Consider the following 21,543-nt stretch of genomic DNA (forward strand, 5'->3'; position numbering starts at 1 on the left):
AGACACTGGGATGTGTTTACTCCAGTTGAGGTTCACCTTTCAGGAGATAGAGACTGGGATGTGATTACTCCAGTTGAGGTTCACCCCTCAGGAGGTAGACACTGGGATGTGTTTACTCCAGTTGAGGTTCACCTTTTAGGAGGTAGACACTGGGATGTGTTTACTCCAGTTGAGGTTCACCTTTCAGGAGGTAGACACTGGAATGTGTTTACTCCAGTTGAGGTTCACCTTTCAGGAGGTAGACACTGGGATGTGTCTACTCCAGTTGAGGTTCACCCTTCAGGAGGTAGACACTGGGATGTGTTTACTCCAGTTGAGGTTCACCTTTTAGGAAGTAGACACTGGAATGTGTTTACTCCAGTTGAGGTTCACCTTTCAGGAGGTAGACACAGGGATGTGTTTACTCCAGTTGAGGTTCACCCTTCAGGAGGTAGACACTGGAATGTGTTTACTCCAGTTGAGGTTCACCCTTCAGGAGGTAGACACTGGGATGTGTTTACTCCAGTTGAGGTTCACCCTTCAGGAGGTAGACACTGGGATGTGTTTACTCCAGTTGAGGTTCACCTTTCAGGAGGTAGACACTGGGATGTGTTTACTCCAGTTGAGGTTCACCTTTTAGGAGGTAGACACTGGGATGTGTTTACTCCAGTTGAGGTTCACCTTTCAGGAGGTAGACACTGGGATGTGTTTACTCCAGTTGAGGTTCACCCTTCAGGAGGTAGACACTGGGATGTGTTTACTCCAGTTGAGGTTCACCCTTCAGGAGGTAGACACTGGGATGTGTTTACTCCAGTTGAGGTTCACCTTTCAGGAGGTAGACACTGGGATGTGTTTACTCCAGTTGAGGTTCACCCTTCAGGAGGTAGACACTGGGATGTGTTTACTCCAGTTGAGGTTCACCCTTCAGGAGGTAGACACTGGGATGTGTTTACTCCAGTTGAATTTCACCCTTCAGGAGGCAGACACTGGGATGTGTTTACTCCAGTTGAGGTTCTCCCTTCAGAAGGTATGCAAAAATGAGGCATATGTCCAATATGCAAACAGCACAATACAATCTCATTTCATTGGTTTATTTTATACAAGGGAAATCACTCTCCCCTAGTGGGTTTGATATTCTGAAAATTTGTCTGTGATGTTTTCTTTCTGCATGTTTTGTCAAGAACAGGTATGAAGAACATGCTCATGATTTATATAATATTTGAAGACAGTACAGGAATTTTTCATTAGGAAATGGGTGACATCTGGGTAGCTTTGGCTGCTTTATTTGACTTTTCATTGCTCTTTATACCAGTGTGTCTAGGCAACCAACATTATAGAATTCTTCCTCCATATTGTATGAACAAATCATGTAATTGTAATATCTAGGATGTTTTCATTGTGGAAAGGATGCTGAAAAGATTTTTAAAATTTGTTGACAGGTGTCAATGTAGCTGTATGAATCAAGAATGGCTGTAATTTCTGCAATAAAAATAATTCTTGATCAAGTAGCCAACTTGAGATAGTGCCAGGAAGTGTTGCAATGGCAGCTGCAACCTTGTCGCCATCTTTCAAACCATCTGTATACAGCTATGTATGGCCATAACAGAATGTGCTGATTTCATTGAACTTACTCTGAAAAAGGAAAGGATTTGTTGAAGACTGTTTGAATTGGCAAAGATCAAATAAGTTTTGTGGGTGGGTGGGTGGGAGGGAAAGTGTTGAAAAGCAAGTTGGTGATTTTGGAATCTAGAATTTTGCAGTAATTTCAAAAGTGATTTTTGTAGTTTCTAAGTGAGGATGAATTTGTATGGCTTGGTATTTGAGTCCAAGCTTTACATCATGTTGATGCCTGGTTTCTGAGTTTCCATTGGTTTGGTATTTAGGTGCAAGGACTACATTATATTGATGACCGGTTTCTGAGCTTACAGAGGTTTGGTATTTGGGTCCAAAGACTACATCATTTTGATGCCTGGTTTCTGAGCTTACAGAGGTTTGGTATTTGGGTGCAAGGACTACATCATATGTGGAATCAGAAGATAGTTGGCTGTAAACTGAAAAACAAATATTATTCATCTGAGATACTGTGATGGTTCATTTGCCCATCTAAAGGTAAGATTCACAGACTGATCAATATACAACTGAGCCATGATCATGTTTGTATCTTAAGACCTGTATAACTGAAGAAAGACCTCCCGATCTGATTCCACATCTCTGTTTGCCACAGCTCTTACCAAATCTATCGCTTTTAGACACTGATCCATGACATGTTTAAAATGTTGAAGAAAACTTAGTTGACGATTGAAAATAAGCCCTAAAACTTTGGTCTCTTTTACAACAGGAATAAGACGACTGGTAAGATCAAGCTTTGGGTCATTATGAATTCAATGTGATCATCAGAATCGCATAGTGTTTTAGATTTCCAAAACTGGAATCCATTTTCTTCTGCCCATTTCTGAACTCTTTTTAAGCCTATCTATATTAAGCCTGGGTTTTCAATAGTATTCATACTCTTTGATCTACAAGAGTTCAATAGCATTCATACTCCTTGATCTACAAGAGGTCAATAGTATTCATACTCTTTGATCTACAAGAGGTCAATAGTATTCATAGTCTTTGATCTACAAGAGTTACAAGAGTTCAATAGTATTTATACTCCTTGATCTACAAGAGTTCAATAGTATTCATACTCTTTGATCTACAAGAGGTCAATAGTATTCATACTCTTTGATCTACAAGAGGTCAATAGTATTCATACTCTTTGATCTACAAGAGTTCAATAGTATTCATACTCTTTGATCTACAAGAGTTCAATAGTATTTATACTCCTTGATCTACAAGAGTTCAATAGTATTCATACTCTTTGATCTACAAGAGGTCAATAGTATTCATACTCTTTGATCTACAAGAGTTCAATAGTATTCATACTCTTTGATCTACAAGAGGTCAATAGTATTCATACTCTTTGATCTACAAGAGGTCAATAGTATTCATACTCTTTGATCTACAAGAGTTCAATAATATTCATACTCTTTGATCTACAAGAGTTACAAGAGTTCAATAGTATTTATACTCTTTAATCTACAAGAGGTCAATAGTATTCATACTCTTTGATCTACAAGAGATCAAAAGTCATTGACATGTTATGAGCAGTTAGTTCCTGGATTAAGAAATTTCTCTGTGCTGTAAATTTTGATGTAGAATAGGTCATATATCAGGGTGACAATATGCTGTCTTCAGGTACACTCATCCATGTATAGCTTCCTGAAAGGTCACTGCCTATCTTAACTCTAAAGTTCTGTCTTTCAATATATTAACAATAAAGTTTGGTTCATTAAGTTGAGGCTAATTAATAGGTCATTCATTATTCTGTACTTCCATGAGGTATCATAAGCTTTCTCCAAATAAAAAAAGATAGCAACTGTATGTTCTTCCTTGATGAAAGCTTGTTTAATATCAGTTTTATAGTTTGAACTCATTTTAGTATAAAGTTGGCATTGGGTACCTGTGGTTTTAATAAAAGTCAAATCTGACTAGTGGAGAAGTGTACTTTGATGAGCAAAATGATGGCAGGTTAATGTGTCCAATACACCATACTCATCCTAGGTACTAGTCCTTGGAACAAAATTTCCCTAAACCATAAATGTGTTTGACTCACTATTCATATATTGGTTGGTATAACAAATATTTTCTTAATGTCTACATTTATATTACTGCTAAAGTACTTATTTTATAAAATTCTCACTGTGACCTAGATATACTGAACTGGAGAAAAGAGACTGTGTCTGATGTCATTATTCAATATTTCTCTTTGTAATAATAATAATAATAATAATAATCATAATCATAATATTAATAGTAATAATAATGAGGACTTTTTATAGTGCCTAATCTTTAGAAGCTCTAAGCACTTTACAACATTAGACAACACCTATAACATAAAAAACATATACAATTATATGATTACAAAAACAAACACCATAAAATTAGAAAACATAAAATAATTAAGGTAGAAAACATTATTAGGTCTTTAAGTTTGCTCTTGCAGTTGAAATAGGTGAGTTTTAAGAGCACTCTTGAATAAGACCACTGTGTCTTTGTGCCTAAGTTCAGTGGGCAATTCATTCCACGTAGCTGGGCCCTGGTATGCAAAAGAACGTTGTCCTTATAACTTCATTTTCATAGTGTGAATAATGAGTATACGATTGTCAGAAGAGGAGTGTAAGTATCTTGCTGGTGTTTACACATGGGTGAGGTCGGATAGGTATGTTGGACTAGAGTCCGACAGTGAAACGTAGCACAGAGAACAAATTTTGCATTTGATTCTGGATCAAATGGATAGCCAGTGTAGGGTACAGAGCAGGGGGAGGTGTGCTCTCATTGTGGTACTCTAAGGATGATCTAAGCAGCTGTGGTTTGAACTTTTTAAAGTTTCTAGAGTAGATATTGAGATTAACCAGACAGAATTGAGTTACAATAGTCCAGTCTTGAAAGTACTAAGGAACACATAAGTGTTTTAGTGGTATCAACTGAAAGATATTTGCAAATGGAGCTGATGCATTTCAGCTCAAGATATGCAGCCTTGCATATGTTCATGACTTGTTGGTGCAATGCAAGAGTACTGTCGAGAGTAACACCTAGTTTTTGTACTGACTGTGAATTTAATGTTGGTGTTGCTGATATTTATTGTTTGAGGTAAAGGATGTGAATGAGAAAGCCTTGTGTTGTAATTAAAATGGCTTCAGTTTTATCATCATTCATCTGCAGCTTGTTACATGTCATCCATGATTTCACATCAGAAATGTACCTCTCTATGCCTTGGATCATGGTAGCATCAACTTCATTTGGGTGGCTAGATTTGTATATTTGGGTGTCATCATTGTACAATTGGTGAGATGCTGGATGATCATCTATGACACTAATGAGAGCAGCTAAGTGTATAGAATGAAGAGAACAGGTCCAAGAACAGACCCCTGTGGAACACCACAACAATTAGATCAACTGGGCTAGAGTGTATTCCATTTGGAGACACAATTTGTGTCCTGTTGACCAATTAGGACTTGAACCACAGTACAGCAAAGAGAAGTAATACATCATGGTCTATTGTGTCAAATGCTGCAGACAAATCAAGGAGGGTGAGGACTGTAATCTTTCTGCTATACAAAGCAGAGAGAAGGTCATTTACTAGTTTGAGAAGAGTAGTTTCTGGTACTGTGGTAAGGACTAAATTGCTAAAAAGACTGTTTGAATTCAGACGAGATACAAGCTGGGATAAAACAACTTTTTCTATGATTTTTTACATGAATGGGAGATTAGAAACTGGGTGGTCGTTCTTTAAATCGTTATGGTCGAGTGTTGGTTTCTTCAGCAGAGGCTTTACAATGGCAATTTTGAAAAATGATGGGAATTCCCTGAATGAGAGAGAGGTATTAACAACAGTTAGTGAAGGCAATATTGGATCTAAGCATTCAAGCAGCAGTGATGTTGGAATTGGATCAAGTTTACATGACTTTGGTGCACTCTTCATCACGATTGTACTTACTAAATCCATAGAGATAGGCTCAAATGCTGCGAACAGTTGCCACTGAAATTCTGTATTGCAAATGTATGGTGATGATGAGTCAATTGAAAATGTGTTGTCAAGCTTATCTCTAATAGTTTGTACTTTGTCACGGAAGAAATTTGCAAACAGGTCTGGAAGGTCGACTGGAGAGAAGGTAGTTGGAAGTGGTGTACATTTGTTCTTTGACATTAGCTTGTTAGTAATCTCGAAGAGCCCTTTGCAGCTGGAATTTTCCATGATCTTAGTACTGTAGTGGACTGATTTCGCTGCACGGACTGTTTGTAACGTTCTTCTTAGTGGCTTCATAGATTTGCTTATGAATAGTGAGTCTGGTGGAAAGCCAAAGCCTCTCAGCTTTATGGCAGTCTCTTTTCGCAGTGCGAAGCTGGTTCCTAACACTGCTATACCACAGAGAACACTTCTGAATTGATGCTCTGCATTTGGTTGCTAGGGCATGTTTGTCAAGCAATGAATGCAGCTATCGAGTTGTTCTGCTGTAGGTGGTAGGCAAGTTGTTCAGTTTGCTTGGATATGATGCATTAGTTGGGTTCTATTTATCATATGAAGGTTTCTCTTAGTAGCAAATAAAGGTGGAGGGTTAGGGACTGATATGTCAAGATGGCATATAATGCAGAGGTGATCTGATGCAAGTTCGTGGGATACCATGTATAAATTTTCATTAGTGTAGGTGAAATAGGATTTAAGATACTGAGGATGCTACAAACTGCCATAAATGGGAAAGTCAAGCATGCAAATTAGGTCACCATGACCTGGTTCTGGTATAGCTGTGTTACAGTACAGCAATGTGTATTTTCCTCAATTTAAGATGCTGAATAAATTACCTTTTACTTGGTTAGTAGCACTGAATTGTCCACAACTATATCTATCAGTGATTAAAATAGTCTTAAAGTCTCAAATTCTTCTTAACTTGTTTTGCCTTGATGTCCTTGGAAAAAGTTTAAGGATTTTCACAAAACTGAAAACATTTTTTAACCTTAATCCTCAAGATTAAAAAATGTTCCCAGGTGTTAAATCTCAAAGTTAAAAAGTAATTGTGTAGCATTTGTTTCTGCCTCTGACAAAATAATTGATATTGTCTGAAGTATCATAAGCAAGATCATGTCAAATGCCAATTTGATGAAAAATTATTATGAATTCTATTGAAAAGGGGGCCAGAAAAGTAGAAATTATGCCACCAAAATTAGGCCATCTGAAACAGTCATTAATAACATAGAATTTAAAACAAATTCTATGATCAGTACAAATACTATTCAATAATTAGATATAAACTACTTTTAAGTTCAAATTTGCTACCAAGACTTATTCCCCTTTGCATCATTGAATGACATGGACATATGTGCCCACCATTCTCCCATTCTGCATACTGAGGTCAGATATTTTCTTTTTGTCTAAATGGTAAAAGGTACTAGATCTGAAAATGTTTTTCTGTAAAGGACCTGACCAATAAAATGGAAAATGACAACTAGAACCGGGTGCTAACAAAAATTTGTTTACTGCACAATACTCAGGCATTTCTGAACATACCACAATATGTACAGTGGACATATACTACAATTATATTAGGCACCAAGACTATCATTTTCTGGGGCAGAGGCCTGGGAATTTTAAAAAACATGAATTATCTTAAGATAAAAAGAGTATAAAAACATCTCAACCTGAAAAACAAAACTGCAGCTCCCTCCTCCAAAAATTAAATGGTCAATACCTTATAGCAGAACTTGTCATGTGTATGTTAACTACTGTATACGACAACATCCTCTAAAATTTGTAACTAAAGTGGGATGATTATGTTTAAATAAAAGGCGACTCTCTCTAAAACTTATTGACATTAGAGGACTTGTTGATAAAAATGGAAGTAATGACACTGAAGCTTATAATTTAATAGGTATGCTATTGATGTAATGTAACAGAAAGGGAAACTTTGGGATGTCAACACCCGATTAAGATGTTTATCAGAAAGGGCCAGTAACAAACTGAGTCAGCAAATGAGAAAATATTGAGTGGACTGGAGAAGTTACATAAAGGTCAAACAGAAAACACTATTGCTCTATTAAAAAACTTAGAGAGAGTTTTGTTCTTACAAAGGAATATGTGTACTTAAGACATTAACAGACAAAACTAAAACCTAAAACAAGTTAAATTTTTTCTCCTTTTAATCTTAAATGTTTCAAAATTTGAATTTGGCCTGAATATTTTTCACAACACTCTTCTGGATGCAATGATGGTGTATGTGATACATACCATACATTTGATTTTAGGTTCACAAGTATATCTGCATTTGTAATAGTCAAATTTGTGACAAATACAACCATTTTGTAAAAACATTAATAAATTCTGAAATTATTTTTTTAATGAAAATTAAAAGATACTTAAAATATCACTAAATTCATAACAAGGTTACTCTGGAATTTACCTACATCCATACTTACAGAAAGTTACCAATGTACTGGTACATATAAAAAATATTGTGGTATGTACCACCAGGAAAAAATACTGCGGTAAACCAGTATACCTTGCATCTCTAATAACAACTCTTTTAATGTGAGCTTAAATAATTTTATACCATTTGCTTCCCTGTTAATGCAAACATTATTTTGCAAATTTCCATTTACCCTTGAAAGTTAAAGGCTTCCATAATTTAAATTTTTGGTACTGATATGTGGCCAAAAGTTGGTAAATGCCTAAAAAGATGGCCTCCCATGAATAATCGCCTGTTACTCTTGTCAGTATTGTAATTTGCAATCATAATTGTTCCTGCAATAAGAAATAAAAGCTCCTGCATGAGAGAAGAAAACTGTTATAAATTCTGTTTTTTAAATGTTAAAGACAAATTACTGAAATATTTGAAGATAAGAAATCAGCTGGGAGGTTGGAGTCTGCACCCATTCAAAGAGAAACTGTTTAAAAAAAACTTTTAGATGAAAATTATTCATTACTATTTACTTTTACAATGGTAAGGAGGTACTAAACTTGGTCAAGAAAAGAGTATGTGGGCATATCATAACAAATAACAGGGTACAGTAGTATGAATTTATTTTCAACATGTGCTTCTTTCATTGTGACATCACAGTGTGTACTGACCCTCAATCCAATTTGTTCTGTATCACACCTTTAGGTAGTACTAATATTAGTACCACTACGTCATGGACTATGTTGAGGCCACGACTTAAAGTTAACCTTCAGGCCAACCTTGTCCAAACCAAATGGAAACTCTCAGTGTAAAAGCAGACAGACTGCTCACTGTCCTTACAGGCGTCTGGAAGAGTCCACATTAGTAAAAACTGTGTCATCTGCATCCAACATTTCCAATGTCTAGTTTCCATATTTCTAAACAAAGCTGAACAGGTAAAAAATGAGGAACTCTTGTAAACACACATGTAAAGAGATACAACTTCCAAAATTTAAGGTATTATTGAGATTATCAAAGACGGTGAATTACATCACATTTATTGCTTGAAAATGTCAACTTGCCTAAGCAAAGATGGCGACCATGTTACTAAAGACATATCAGTGTCAATTCAAAATGCCAAGAAGTTGACAGTGTTTGGGACCCCTGGAGACAAGTTGGAAACTATAAATTGATGAAAGGAATGACTAAGTTTTGTGCATACATTATATCATTGGTGATTTATACTTTTAAAGTTGGTTGGGGCCTCGGGGTTAAAAACAAACGGTGGGAGGTGGGAATTGGTTTTTAACAACCTAACATCTAAAAGAAAAATGCTTACAAAGTTACATGAAAGACCTGTTTCTATAAAAATTACCAGACGCAACAGAAAACTGCAGTCAAAAGTTGAGCAGAAATTTATTTATCAGTTTATGTTCACAGCATATAACAAAAGAAACAACCATAACAACGAATCAAACAGTTAAAAACGGTCGCGCTTTCAATGTTTCCAACAGGTTGCTAGGTGGAAATGACGTAGCATCAAATTTCCCGATGAAACATCGCTCGGCCATTTCCGTCAGGTCGTAAAACATATAAGCCCATTTCCGACAATCCAAAAGCATGATCAAGCCTGAATTATGTTTAGGGCTGCTCCTAAGTACTTGTAAAAAAAAGTTGGAATTAATATACACTATCTTTAGCACTTATTAAAATAAAGAAAACGAATTGTGCCAGAGTAGGCAATACCTGCTTCTGAAAACGCAATTAATTAAATATATAAAAAGTAAAAAAGAGGATTTTTTAAATTATTTTTTTAATATAAAAATTGTTTACAATTTACCTGATAAGAGCAGAAGTGATAAGTGATTAAAGGGAATTAAACGTTCTTTTAACAATAGCGAATTTTAAATAATCAGGATAGAGAGAGAAAAACCTGAAAAATTATTTTTCTTTAAAACAACAACACTATGCAAAATATGAAGCTCTAGAGCGTTACCTAAGTGTCGGTTTTGATCTACAATCGAACTAAGAACACGAGATTACAAATTTCCGAGTTAATTTAATTAATCGGATAATGAAAACGGACCCTGATTCTTGAGTCTGTCAAAATTATGAGCAACAACTGCCGCATTGTATCAAAAGACCACGATTCCAGACGCACTACCTCGATCACAGTAACGCGACAGCGATATCTGAAATCGAAAGTAGGTTTTCACAGATTATCTGCCATAAGCGAACTTACTGTATTTTCTCCCGAGACCCGTGAACAGCTCCTCGCAGTTTACAGTGATGGTCGGCATGCTTAGATAAACTTTGCTAATTGTTGTCAATCGTGTTATTTCCTATAAACAAACAGACGTTTCTTAGTTTTGCCGGCTGATATAGTATCGTGCCCCCACAGGAGATATGCGGCGGCAGTGTTCGTTGGTATAACGGTTCCGATTGCGCAAGCCGGGGGCGGAGTTTTATGTGCAAAATCATCGTCTTAAAGACATATGCAACATGAACTAGATGTGACTTGTGCATTATGCAACGACTGCATAACTAGTCGTGACTTGTGCATTATGTAAGGATTGTAGTTTCTGTCGAGCTTAAAAAAAAAATGTTGAGTCTTTTGGCAACGTGAGATAGGTTACTAGAAAAACCAAAGGCGCGCAAGAATAGTTTCGCAAATTGGCCCGTTATAGTTTCGTACCTTAAGGCTATCATGTGACTTTTTCAGCTATTTTATTGTTTAAAAATTAAAGCGAAGTATATATGTGTAGACTAGATGTTTCAGGGTTGTGTTACTCTTGAAACTGGTATCAGGAGTATATGCCTCATTATCTAGAGCAGGGTTGGCCAACTAGACGACCTTTTGGGAGCCACAATACTGGAAGCAATACTGGAAAGAGCCATCCATATATTTTTTTGCAAACATGTTGAAAACGTAAATATGAAGACGAGAAAAGAGGATTTAGATAGAGTGGAAAAGGATTTTGTTTTTTTTTTGTGTGGAGAGTAATGTTGATATAAAATAATCATTTTTGAACTTTCGTCACTGTTATTCTGCAAATTTTGATATAAATTAAATTTTAAAAAATCCAGTTATTTTAGGTACGTCATAAAAACCGCACTTGAGGCTTGCGACTCGTGCGGCTCGCGAGCTGTGTTATGCCACTCCTGATCTAGAGTCTAGACAGGGAAATACCTGTAGTCGGCATGGAAGAATAGCTAGAGCCACGCATAGCAGTAGTGATGTTTGTTCAAGGCATGTAGAATCACGCTGAAACGGCCTGAATGGCAATTGTTTTGAATTTCATGAAGCTGTTTAGTACACAATGTTCTTCAAATTATCACATAGGAAAACGGTTTTCGTTTGCACTGTGAGCATCATCTTGTGTCAAAAACGACCCTTGAATGTGGAAAATGTACGAATAAAATTGAGACAGGGTACATACACCTTTTTTGCCATGAACTTCCACTGACTTTGTCAGGTCAAGTAAATTATATTTATGTTTTATTATAGTTTTTATATTTTAAAAAAATTGGATCTTTTGACGCTCACTTGTGTATTTTATTTTATACTAAATTTTATAATAAGCCTTGGGTATCTGCCCTTATTTTAATTTTAACGCGAGTTTTAAGATGAGCAAACTAAAAACGTAATGCCTACATTGTATTTGATCCTCATAAGTGGCCAAATACATATATAGTTTTTATAAAGAGGATATTTTGAAACCTGTTTTAAAGATATTTTTTAAAAATGTTAACTGAGGCGCCTTGCTTGAAATCGACTTTAAGAAGAAATAAAAGATCCAGTAAGAGAAAAGAATTTTTTAAAAACTAAATCAAATGTCAAAGACAAATTACTGAAAGAATTAAAGACCAGGTATCAGCTAGGAGGTTAAAGCATGTGCACCTATTCAAAGAGAAACCGTTTGATATGACGGCACTTTTTATATTATTAGAGCCTTGACTCTAAGAGGTCAGTTGAATGGATATTGTCCACATTAACTGGGATAGTAACAGTATGAAATTAGTAATGGTCATGCTAAATGAAATTCCTTTTTCCATTAGTGAAGCGATTTGCATGAATATATTCCTAAAATGTATGTTAATGTGGTCATGTATGCGTATTTATTTAAATTAAATTAAATATTAACTTTTGTTCTAAAATTCAAATCAAAATATAATTTAACAAAAGTCTATTCAATCCTGGCTGTTAAATGTCATTTTAAAAAAACTCATAGACGAAAATCATTGATCGCAATGGACTTTTACAATGGCAGCGCGGTACTAAACTTGGTCAAGAAAAAAGAATGTGGGGCCAATCATAAACATAGCAGGGTACAGTAGTATGAATTTATTTTTAACATGCGCTGCATTCACCGAGACATCACGTGTGACATTCAATCCGGTTTGTGCTGGATCACACTTTTAGGTAGTACTAATATTAATAACACTTCTTCATGGACTATGACGAGGCTATGACATCATGGCTAACTTTTATGTTTACCTCGTCCAAACCAAACGGAAGCTGTCAATGTGAACAAACAGACAGACGGCTCGCTGTCCTTTAGTGGCTTCTAGAACAGACCGTTTCAGTAAATACTGTGTCGTCTGCATCCAACATTTGCAATGTCTATTTTTAATATTTGTAAACAAAATTGAACAGACACAAAAGAAAAAATCTTGTATACGCGTGTTTAAAGAGATGCAAATCCAAAATTTACGGAATTATTGTGATTATCAGAGACGGCGAATTACATCACATTTATTGCTTGAAAACATGGACTCGCCCGTGCAAATATGGTGACCAGGGGTGGATCTGGTCAAGGTTCGGGGATGGGGGTTGGTTGTTTATAAAATTTCAAAAGGGCTCTGACTTTCCTCGAAAGGGCACCAAAATGGCACTCTACAGTTTAGTATTTTGCATAGGGAGGTTATACTTTTAAAGAAAAAGAATTTACCCGGCTTTCCTCACATGTTATACTGGCTATTTAAAAAAGACCTTATATATCTTAGGTATAATTCAAAGAACCTTTAATTCCCTTTTTTTTTTGGGGGGGGGGGATATGACTGATGGGTGTAATATGGGTTATAGAGTACTCAGCTTGGCCTTACTCCAGATGTGCACCTTTCAAAAAAGTGCTAGCTCCACTTGGTCATTTTCACTTTCTGAAGTTCTGAGGTAAATTGTATTTAAAAAAAAAGAGCTGATAACTTTTTATACATTTTATATATTTGGTAATTCATTCATTGCACTTTCAGAAGCTGGTATTGTCTAGTCTGGCAAAATTCAATTCTTTATTTTAATAGCTGCTACGGATAGTGAACTTTTGACTAATTCAGGCTGATTGTTTGAGCACAAGGGAACAGTCATTTTAGTTAGCAGTGTGCTTAGATCATGTACAATTTCCAAAAGTATAATATCCCAAAAAATGTCAGCCACATTACAATAAAGTAGCATAGAGGTATGCCAAAATTCTCTCCACTGTGCATGTTTTAAATGCAAACCACACCCCCCACCCCGCAAAATTATGTGTATATTGACTCAGAGTTTGCATAATACCCGTGCGCAAGAATGTGTGTACCTTGTTTTTTTTTTCGTTAGGGAAGGGGCGAAAAAGTCCTTTTAGCGGGGCTGGTGGGTGGGATAGACGCAGGAAACTCCGGCCGACACCCCTTCCAAATCCGGCCCTGGCGACTGTATTACTAAAACAAACTCCTACTTGATTCGAAACGCCAAGTTGACAGTGTTTGGGACCCAATGGCGACAGGCAGGTTAGAAATGATAAATTTTGTGATTTTTTTAAAAATATCTTTGACGGATTTTGTTTTAAAACCGGTCGGGGTACAAATAAACGGGCGCAGGTAGTGTTTCTAGGAATCGTGTGGTCTTTTGATACATTGCGGGCAATTGTTGCTCATAATTGCAACAGACTTAGAATCGGGTTAATTCAATCGACTGTTGAAATTAGTATAGAGTTCTTAGTATGATTGGAGATCGAAACCAACTCTTTAGTTTAGGTGTCGCTCTGTACCTTCGTATTTTGCATAGTGTTCGATTTTTAATGAAAAATAATTATCCAGGTTTTCTTCATTGTTTATCCTGGTTAGTAAAAAAAGACGTATATCTTTGGAATTGTTAAAATAACTTTTAATTCCCTTAGTATTTTGGTGTAGGATTGATGGGTGCAGCTTAGGTTATAGAGTATATACAGCTTGGCCTTTAGATGTGCACCTATTTTAAAAAAATGCTTTTTCACTTTCTGGATTTCAGAGGTAAATTGCAACAAAAAATAAAGAACAATATATGCATATCGCCCCTTTTAACATAAGTCAGGCTTAAGCATGATCTTTGGTTGACGGAAACGGATTTCAAGTTTCACGACGTGACGAAATGGCCGAGCGGTGTTCCAGTCTTGAAATTTGTTGCTATGCCATTTCCACATAGCAACCTGTTGGCTGATATCTTTCTCGTTGAAAACATTGACTGCGCGACCGTTACTGAGCTGCGCGTGATTCGTTGTTGTTCATTCTTTTGTAATATGCCTTGATCATAAACTGAAAAATACACTTTTGCTCAACTTTTGACAGCAATTTTTCTGTTACGTGATTGTTACCGACACATATCTTTCATGTAAGGTTTATTTTGAGACGTTTGGTTGACCCCCCCCCCCTCCTTAATCATCGATACTAACGCAACAGTGACATGATATCGAAAGTAGGTCTTCACAGTCTGTATGTGATATTAAGCTAACTTACTGTATGTTCTCCCGAGACCCTTGAACAGCTCCTCGCAGTTTACAGTGATGGTCGGCATGCTTTGATCAAATTGCCAAGTGTTGTTTATCAGTCGAGTTATTTTCTATACCCAACAGACTTTTCTTAGTTTCGCCGGCAGATGGAACCGTGCTTCAAAAGAGATATGCGACAGCGGAGTTCGTTGGTATAACGGTTCCAATTACGCAAACTCCGGGGCGGAGTTATATGCGTAGGATCATTGTATTAAAGACATATGCAACATAACGAGCTGTGACCTGTACATTATGTAACGGTTGTGGTTTGTGTCAAGGTTTTAAAAAAAAAGTTGAGTCTCTCAACAACATTGAGATAGATTACTAGAAATACCGAAAGGTGGCAGGAGAAGTTTCGCAAATTGGCCCATTACAATTTAAGTTAGGACTATCATATGACTTTTTCAGCTAATATTGTTTAATAGTTAAAGATACGGATATATTTGTGAACTAGGTGTGTCGGGCATATGTTGTTCTTGAAATTAATGCGAGACGTATCCACCTCACTATCTTGACAGTCAAGTGCAATTAAACGTCTAGGCAGCGTAGCTAGAGCCACGCAGAGCAGTAGTCACGTTCTTTCAAGATATGTAGAATATCTATTTAAAAAAAAATGTCAGGGTTGGCAACTAATTTTAATGATATCAGTCTGTTTAGTAACAATGTTTTCTCACATTATCACGTAGTGAAAGGGCTTGCGTTTGCACTGTGAGCACCATCATGTGTCAAAACTTACCCTCGATGTCAAAAATGGACGTATAAATTTAGGACTGGGGTGCATACCCTTCTTTTGCTGTGAACTTCCATTGACTTGTCAGGTCAAGTGATTGATATTTTGTTATCTATATGGATCTTTCTACCCTCACGTTTGTATTTTATTTTATATGAATTTTTATATTAGACAGGTAGAAGTGGCACGTAAACCTGTACTCTATCGTTAACTGTAAACAGCAATTGGACACATTGTACCTGGAATCCAAAAACAGGTCTACTGTTGTACGATACCTTGTACTCACGTAATAGCTTCTTGCATAAAATTACGGTCATTTTTGGAAAGTAAAACCCCAAATCTTGGGTATCTGACTTATTTTTTAAAAAATTTAAGGTGGGCAAACGAAAGACGTAATGTTAAATGTACACACTGTATTTGAGTCTAAAGCCTTTTGTGACCATATTTTTTTAAAATTTTTAACTATTGCGCCTTGCCTGAAATCGTCTTGTGAAATAAGTGGGTCAGGCTTGCATAACAACCAGAAGATGCATTGCCAACATGGCGGAAATAGCTTATACATCATTTACAGGCTTGACAATATGATACGCTGCAAAATATGGCAACTTTTGGACCAATATCAGAACACAGTACAACTGTTTCATAAATTTCTTATCACCAGATGCAATATTTATTAGAACTGACAGCAAACATGAGACTTATAAACTTTTGGGCGATTACTGACACCAACCTATTTTCCATCAGATGGAGTTTTTAACCCGGATTTGCCACCTTCACCAATCTGATGAAATTAGATCTCTACTGTCCTGAGCATTGGCTAATTCAAAGGTCACCAGAACATTATCCCTAAGCGGTCGCTGTCACATCTTCAGGCTGGACAGTGGAGATCTGATTTAATAAGATTGTCGCCTTTTCTATCCTGGGGATGTGTTGTATTTTCTCCACTTTTAATTTACTGCTCTGTTTTCATGTGTAAGACGCGTGAAATTGTAAAACTAATATAAGACACATTAGATTATTAAATTCACCTGGATTGTCTATTTTTTAAGTAAATCGAAGCGAGGTGTATTCAAATGTGCAATCGGGGACGGCCTACCCCAAATTACCGTACATGTGGAAGAAAACATGTTTTCAGCTTTCTTGATTCATTTGTTCAGATGTATGAATATAACATATACTTTTTTTTAGTTTAAGGTAATATAAAAGAATTATTTCATTTTAACATGTTTGAAAATTCTCCTCTGTGGAAAAAACCCCCGATGATTTCAGAATTTCAGAAATTTTAGACTCCGTGCTATTTTTAGATTTGAACCTTTGGTCAGTTCCAGGTGTAATATCTAATACGTACGGGGTTGGGGGTTGCATGGTGGGGGGAGGAGGTTCGTAGCTTCCGGACCCAACATCCCGGTTAAAAAAAAAACAAAACAATTTATACACACATAGGCACCGTCACTTGTCACTTTAAATTCACGTTTATTAGGGTACTATGCACGCTTTGAGTAAATAGACATATAGGCTCTGCTTTGGTGTCTTTCGAGGAAAGTCAGGGCCCTTTTGAAATTTTGGAGCCCCACCCCCAACACTTGACCTGATCCAGCCCTGGGTTGGCAGCTACATACGGCCTAGAACCAAGACACGCGTGAGATCGTACTAATAAGTGTCTAGATCATGTTACAAACAGAGAGTCTCATCGTGTGAATCCTACGACGTTATATGACATTTTAGTTCGAGGTCAGACAAACTCGTAACACGAATCCAACATGCTACTTAGCTTCAAACATATTGCTCTTGAGCTGTCCCTACTCAACAGGCTACATGCCATTGTTTACTGGAATATCTCTTCTGTTAGTGTTGCTGTAAATTTCTCTGCAGGGTTGTCCTGTTTCTTCTGATGATGGTGATATAATGAAATTTCATCATTTATCTCTGCTTCTTGTAATGCTAGGTGTCCAGAACTTTTTGTCAATGTAGTACATTTCTTTCATTATTATAAAACTATCGTGTAGCCGTTATAATTCTGTCTGTTTTCTTCTCCGTTTTTTTGCATTTGATTTTTTGTCATTTTTAATTTCTTCTCTCCATCTTTGTTGCCTTGCTTTCTGTGTTATTCTGTCCATTACTTTTTGTTAGTCTACCGTACTTATTGTGGAAAAGTCTCCAGTAAGTGCTTGTTCTGTAAATCCAGTAAATTTGTTTTTGTATTTTTGTTGGTTTTAATACAGAAAAAACAAACTCATCCACGCATAAGGCAATCTAGAACTACATAGCTTTGATTTACTCGGTTATTACTACAAGTACAATGCAAACTTGAAATGATTCAGTAGTCAGCTGACTATACAAACATCCACTGAATCAAATACTCCTTCAGGGTTTCTGAAACGAGAAAACGTAATTGATTTCTTCACTGAGACTAAAAGTTCGAAAAAATATCACTGATTGGAGTAGTGAATGGGGTCACTTTAACCTCAATGGGAATTAGCATTAAAAACACCCCTGGGTCACTTTAGCCTCAATGGGAAATTGAACATTACGAAAACACCTGGGTCACTTTAGCCTCAAGGGGAATTTAACATGGGAAAAATTTTTGGGTCTGTTGAGCCTCAAGGGGAATTTAACATGGGAAAAAATTGTGGGTCTGTTGAGCCTCAAGGGGAATTGAACATGGAAAATAATCTTGGGTCTGTTGAGCCTCAAGGGGAATTGAACATAGGGAATAAATCGTGGGACTGTCTATGGACAAGGGGAATTGAACAGGGGATTTTTTAAAAAAAAAAATTAAAAAAAAATAAAAAAATGGGTAGGCAATTGAAAGTCTATCTCTTTTCGAGAGATGTGGGTGGCCCTGAAAAGGGTCTTTGGGTTTCTTCTTCTTCTTCTAACTCCTCCACTTCTTCCACCAAGTCCTCACTTTTTCCATTATTCCTTTCTTCTTCCTCTTTTCAGTTTCTGTTATCCAGTCAGGATGACCCATATCTCTGAATTTCTGTTGGATCTTCATCCAGTTGTTATTCAATCTTTCAAACTCTAATTTCTTCTTCTTATTCTCTTCTTCCTTTCTCTCTTTGCTCCATTTTTCTTTTATCTTCATCACTTCTACTTTCACTACCTCTCTAATTAGTTCTTCTGCTTTTATCAACTGGTTAAAACCCCACTTTACGTACCACCAGTCAGTCCAATAAAAGCTATTTTCTAGGAAGCTCCTGACTTCTATGACATGATCCAAGGCTTCCTTTAAAGTACCTACTCTCACGTAAGGTGGGTCAGTGAATCCTCTGATTCTTTCTACTTTTTCCTCAATCATTCCCCCTATTAGATCTTTTGCTACTCCAAGACTCTTCACATTATTCAGGCTACCTTGAAATCTTCCTTCCTTATTCAATCTTTCTACTACATAAGTCCCATCCATTATCCAAAAATAGCTATGTCTCAAATCGTTAAATAATTTTTTCACCTCCATCTTCTTTGTTTATTCCTTAGAATGGTCCGAACGACTAACACTGTGGGTTCTTATATGAAAAGCGCGGACGTGAAGGAAAACATCCCCTACTTTTCTCATCTCATATTATATACTATTCACATACGTGAAGCAGCAATAAACTAACCCCAAATCTACTATCCACACACGCAAAGCATTAAAATGAAATCCTAATCTACTATCACACAAACCAACTTAAGCTCTTACATAACCCAATAATCTACTATCCACACAAACGTACGTGATCGCTTACAAACAAACACACACACACACACACACACACACACACACACATAAAAAAAGAGTCAGTGTTTATATTCACACTACTCTACATACACACACACATTGGCAAATCGATTACTATTTCTTTTCTAAAGGTTTGGGTAGCCCTGAAAAGGGCTGTTTGTTTTTGAACTCCATGGCACCTGGTTAATGATGGCACCTTCCAGGCCTGGCACCACACACACATCTTCTTCCCCAGTCTCTTTTCACTCTTTTTGGTGGGAGAGCAGAGGTGGGATAAGTGGCTTCAGAATCCCAATCTTCTGTCTCTGGGATTCTGAAATTTCCTTCTTGTGGGTTTGGTACAGCCATTCCTCTCTCTTTTTCGTCCTCTTCTTTTTTTCTTCTCTCCTCCTCTTCTTTCTTTCTTCTCTCCTCCTCTTTTATCCTTCCCTCTTCTACGAGGGCCTCCGCGGCCAGTTCATTTAAAATGAGTCTGGCATATTCCAGGTGCACATGAAGTTCCAACAGTTTCGCTAGCCTTCTGCTCATTCTGGTGTTGATCAATCAACAAGGGTAGCTGGACTGCCAAGTGAGTTTCAATTTATACTAAAAGCGCGGACTTGATTGAAAACATCCCCCATAACAAAATTGATCTTACCTAAATCACAACCGAACAACACGCGGACCTAAAAGAAACACTCACTCACTTTTTTATACTACCCATCACTATTCTAAAACAATTTATTAAACCAATAATATACTATTCACATACGCAAAGCAATCAAATCAAACCCCAAATCTACTCTCCCCACACGTCAAACAGCAAAAAAACAAAAAAAAACAAACATGATCATGATCTACTATCCACACAAACTTACGTGATCACTTACAAACACACAATCATATACACAAACACATACTCACACTATAAAAAAGAGTCAGTGTTTATATTCACACTACTCTACATACACACATTCGCAAATCATTTGTTATTTCTTTTCTAGAGTATTGGGTAGACCTGAAAAGGGCTGTTTTTTTTTGTTTGCTATGGCAATCTTTTAGTTTCTAAGAATGCGATGTCCTCTGACGATAGACTTTCTGGCGATAGGTCTGCTTCTTCGGAAAGAGAAGAAGAACTCTTTGGTGTCGATACGACAATCGACAAAGCCTCTGTCAGGTTCAGGTTGCTGCTGCTGTTGCTGCTCTCTCTGCCGTTTCTGAAGTCTGTACTTCTCTGTCCATTCTTCTTTCTCGCTGTTCACTTCTTCTCTGAAGAGCTCTTCTATCTGGTCTTCAGTGACTTTTAACATTCTCACATTCTCTATCTCTTCTGGCTTCGGTATCAGACTGTGTCTGACCCTATGCAAATTCACGTAGGCTTCGTTTAGCTTAGCTAGTTTCGAGCACATCTTCGTAGAAGGATGAGTCGACAATGGATGGCTAGACTGGAGGCTACCCCCGGCTTCAAAGTCAAAGCGCGGACGTGAAGGAAAACATCCCTCCACGGTTTTCGAGCCACAACGTTCAATGAGTGTCATGAGAGGGATAGTAAGAAGTCAAAGAGCATGAATCAAGATTCCTATAGTCAAACAAACCACAAAGGCCTTTTTTCTTCAAAACACAACATTTTTATTCAAAATCACTAACAAACAACTCTAACATTTTTAACAATAATCCAACAATATAACATCAAACATTTTTTTCAAATCACAAACGTTTTTTCAACATACACTCTACATTAAACAGGGCTGACAACGTTGTGAATGAAATTATGATTTCCATTGTTGGAAGTCATTAGGCCATTGATGGACACTACGTTTCCTAGCTTGAGACAAAAGATAAGCATAATGGTCACAAAACCATTGATTTACTTTCACATCGTTTCTAGAAGAAAAATGAGTCACTAAATGTTCTAAGGAATAACCCAGGCTGCGATGATGCAGAAAATACATACAGTACTGTCCACACACCAAGGAATCTGTGCCTTGTAATTTCACATTATTGAATCGGGTGGTCTGAGCATTTCTTCTCATAAAGTCAATGATATCGTCTTCCAAAGGGGGCAATCCATACGAATCGAAATATTCCACACATCCTTCTTGAGGAAAGTAGACGGCTACCCAGTGGGTTCCTGGGAGATGACTGTCGTCCGTGTTGATCACGTAAGCTTGATGGTCTTGAGGTTTGCGATGAGGGAGTTCATCTTTAGCACAGACGACAGGATTCCAAGAAGCCGTGTACGAACTGTGGTTCAAAAGGTAATAAAATTCCCAGGTATCCATGTTTTGTGTGGGTTTTTTCTTCTTCTTCACAGGTAATAATAAGTGATCAATTCGATCCCGACTTTTTGCTTGAAAATGTCTGACATATAAAAGGCGTTTA

The 21,543-nt window shown here is 36.9% G+C and overlaps 1 protein-coding gene across 3 annotated transcripts in view; it reads right to left on the reverse strand.

The window, feature by feature from the left end:
• LOC149781843 (phenylalanine--tRNA ligase beta subunit-like) overlaps nucleotides 1-14,926 on the reverse strand; it is an 82,334-nt gene extending 67,408 nt beyond the window's left edge. For 2 of the 3 annotated variants that reach the window (XR_016414801.1, XM_089936030.1), the window contains exon 1: nucleotides 14,700-14,926. Coding sequence is in view for 2 of the 3 variants with exons in the window: in XM_089936030.1 (XP_089792156.1) it covers nucleotides 14,700-14,757 (58 nt within the window). In the remaining variant the exon portion in view is untranslated. Of the gene's footprint in view, nucleotides 1-10,191; nucleotides 10,397-14,699 lie in introns of those variants that run through there. The other variant, XM_089936031.1, reaches the window with a different exon arrangement.
• Between the last annotated feature and the right edge of the window lie 6,617 nt (nucleotides 14,927-21,543).

The sequence above is a fragment of the Sinohyriopsis cumingii genome, chromosome 15, assembly GCF_028554795.1.
Source record: "Sinohyriopsis cumingii isolate HCF-2022 chromosome 15, ASM2855479v2, whole genome shotgun sequence".
NCBI lineage: Eukaryota > Metazoa > Mollusca > Bivalvia > Unionida > Unionidae > Sinohyriopsis > Sinohyriopsis cumingii.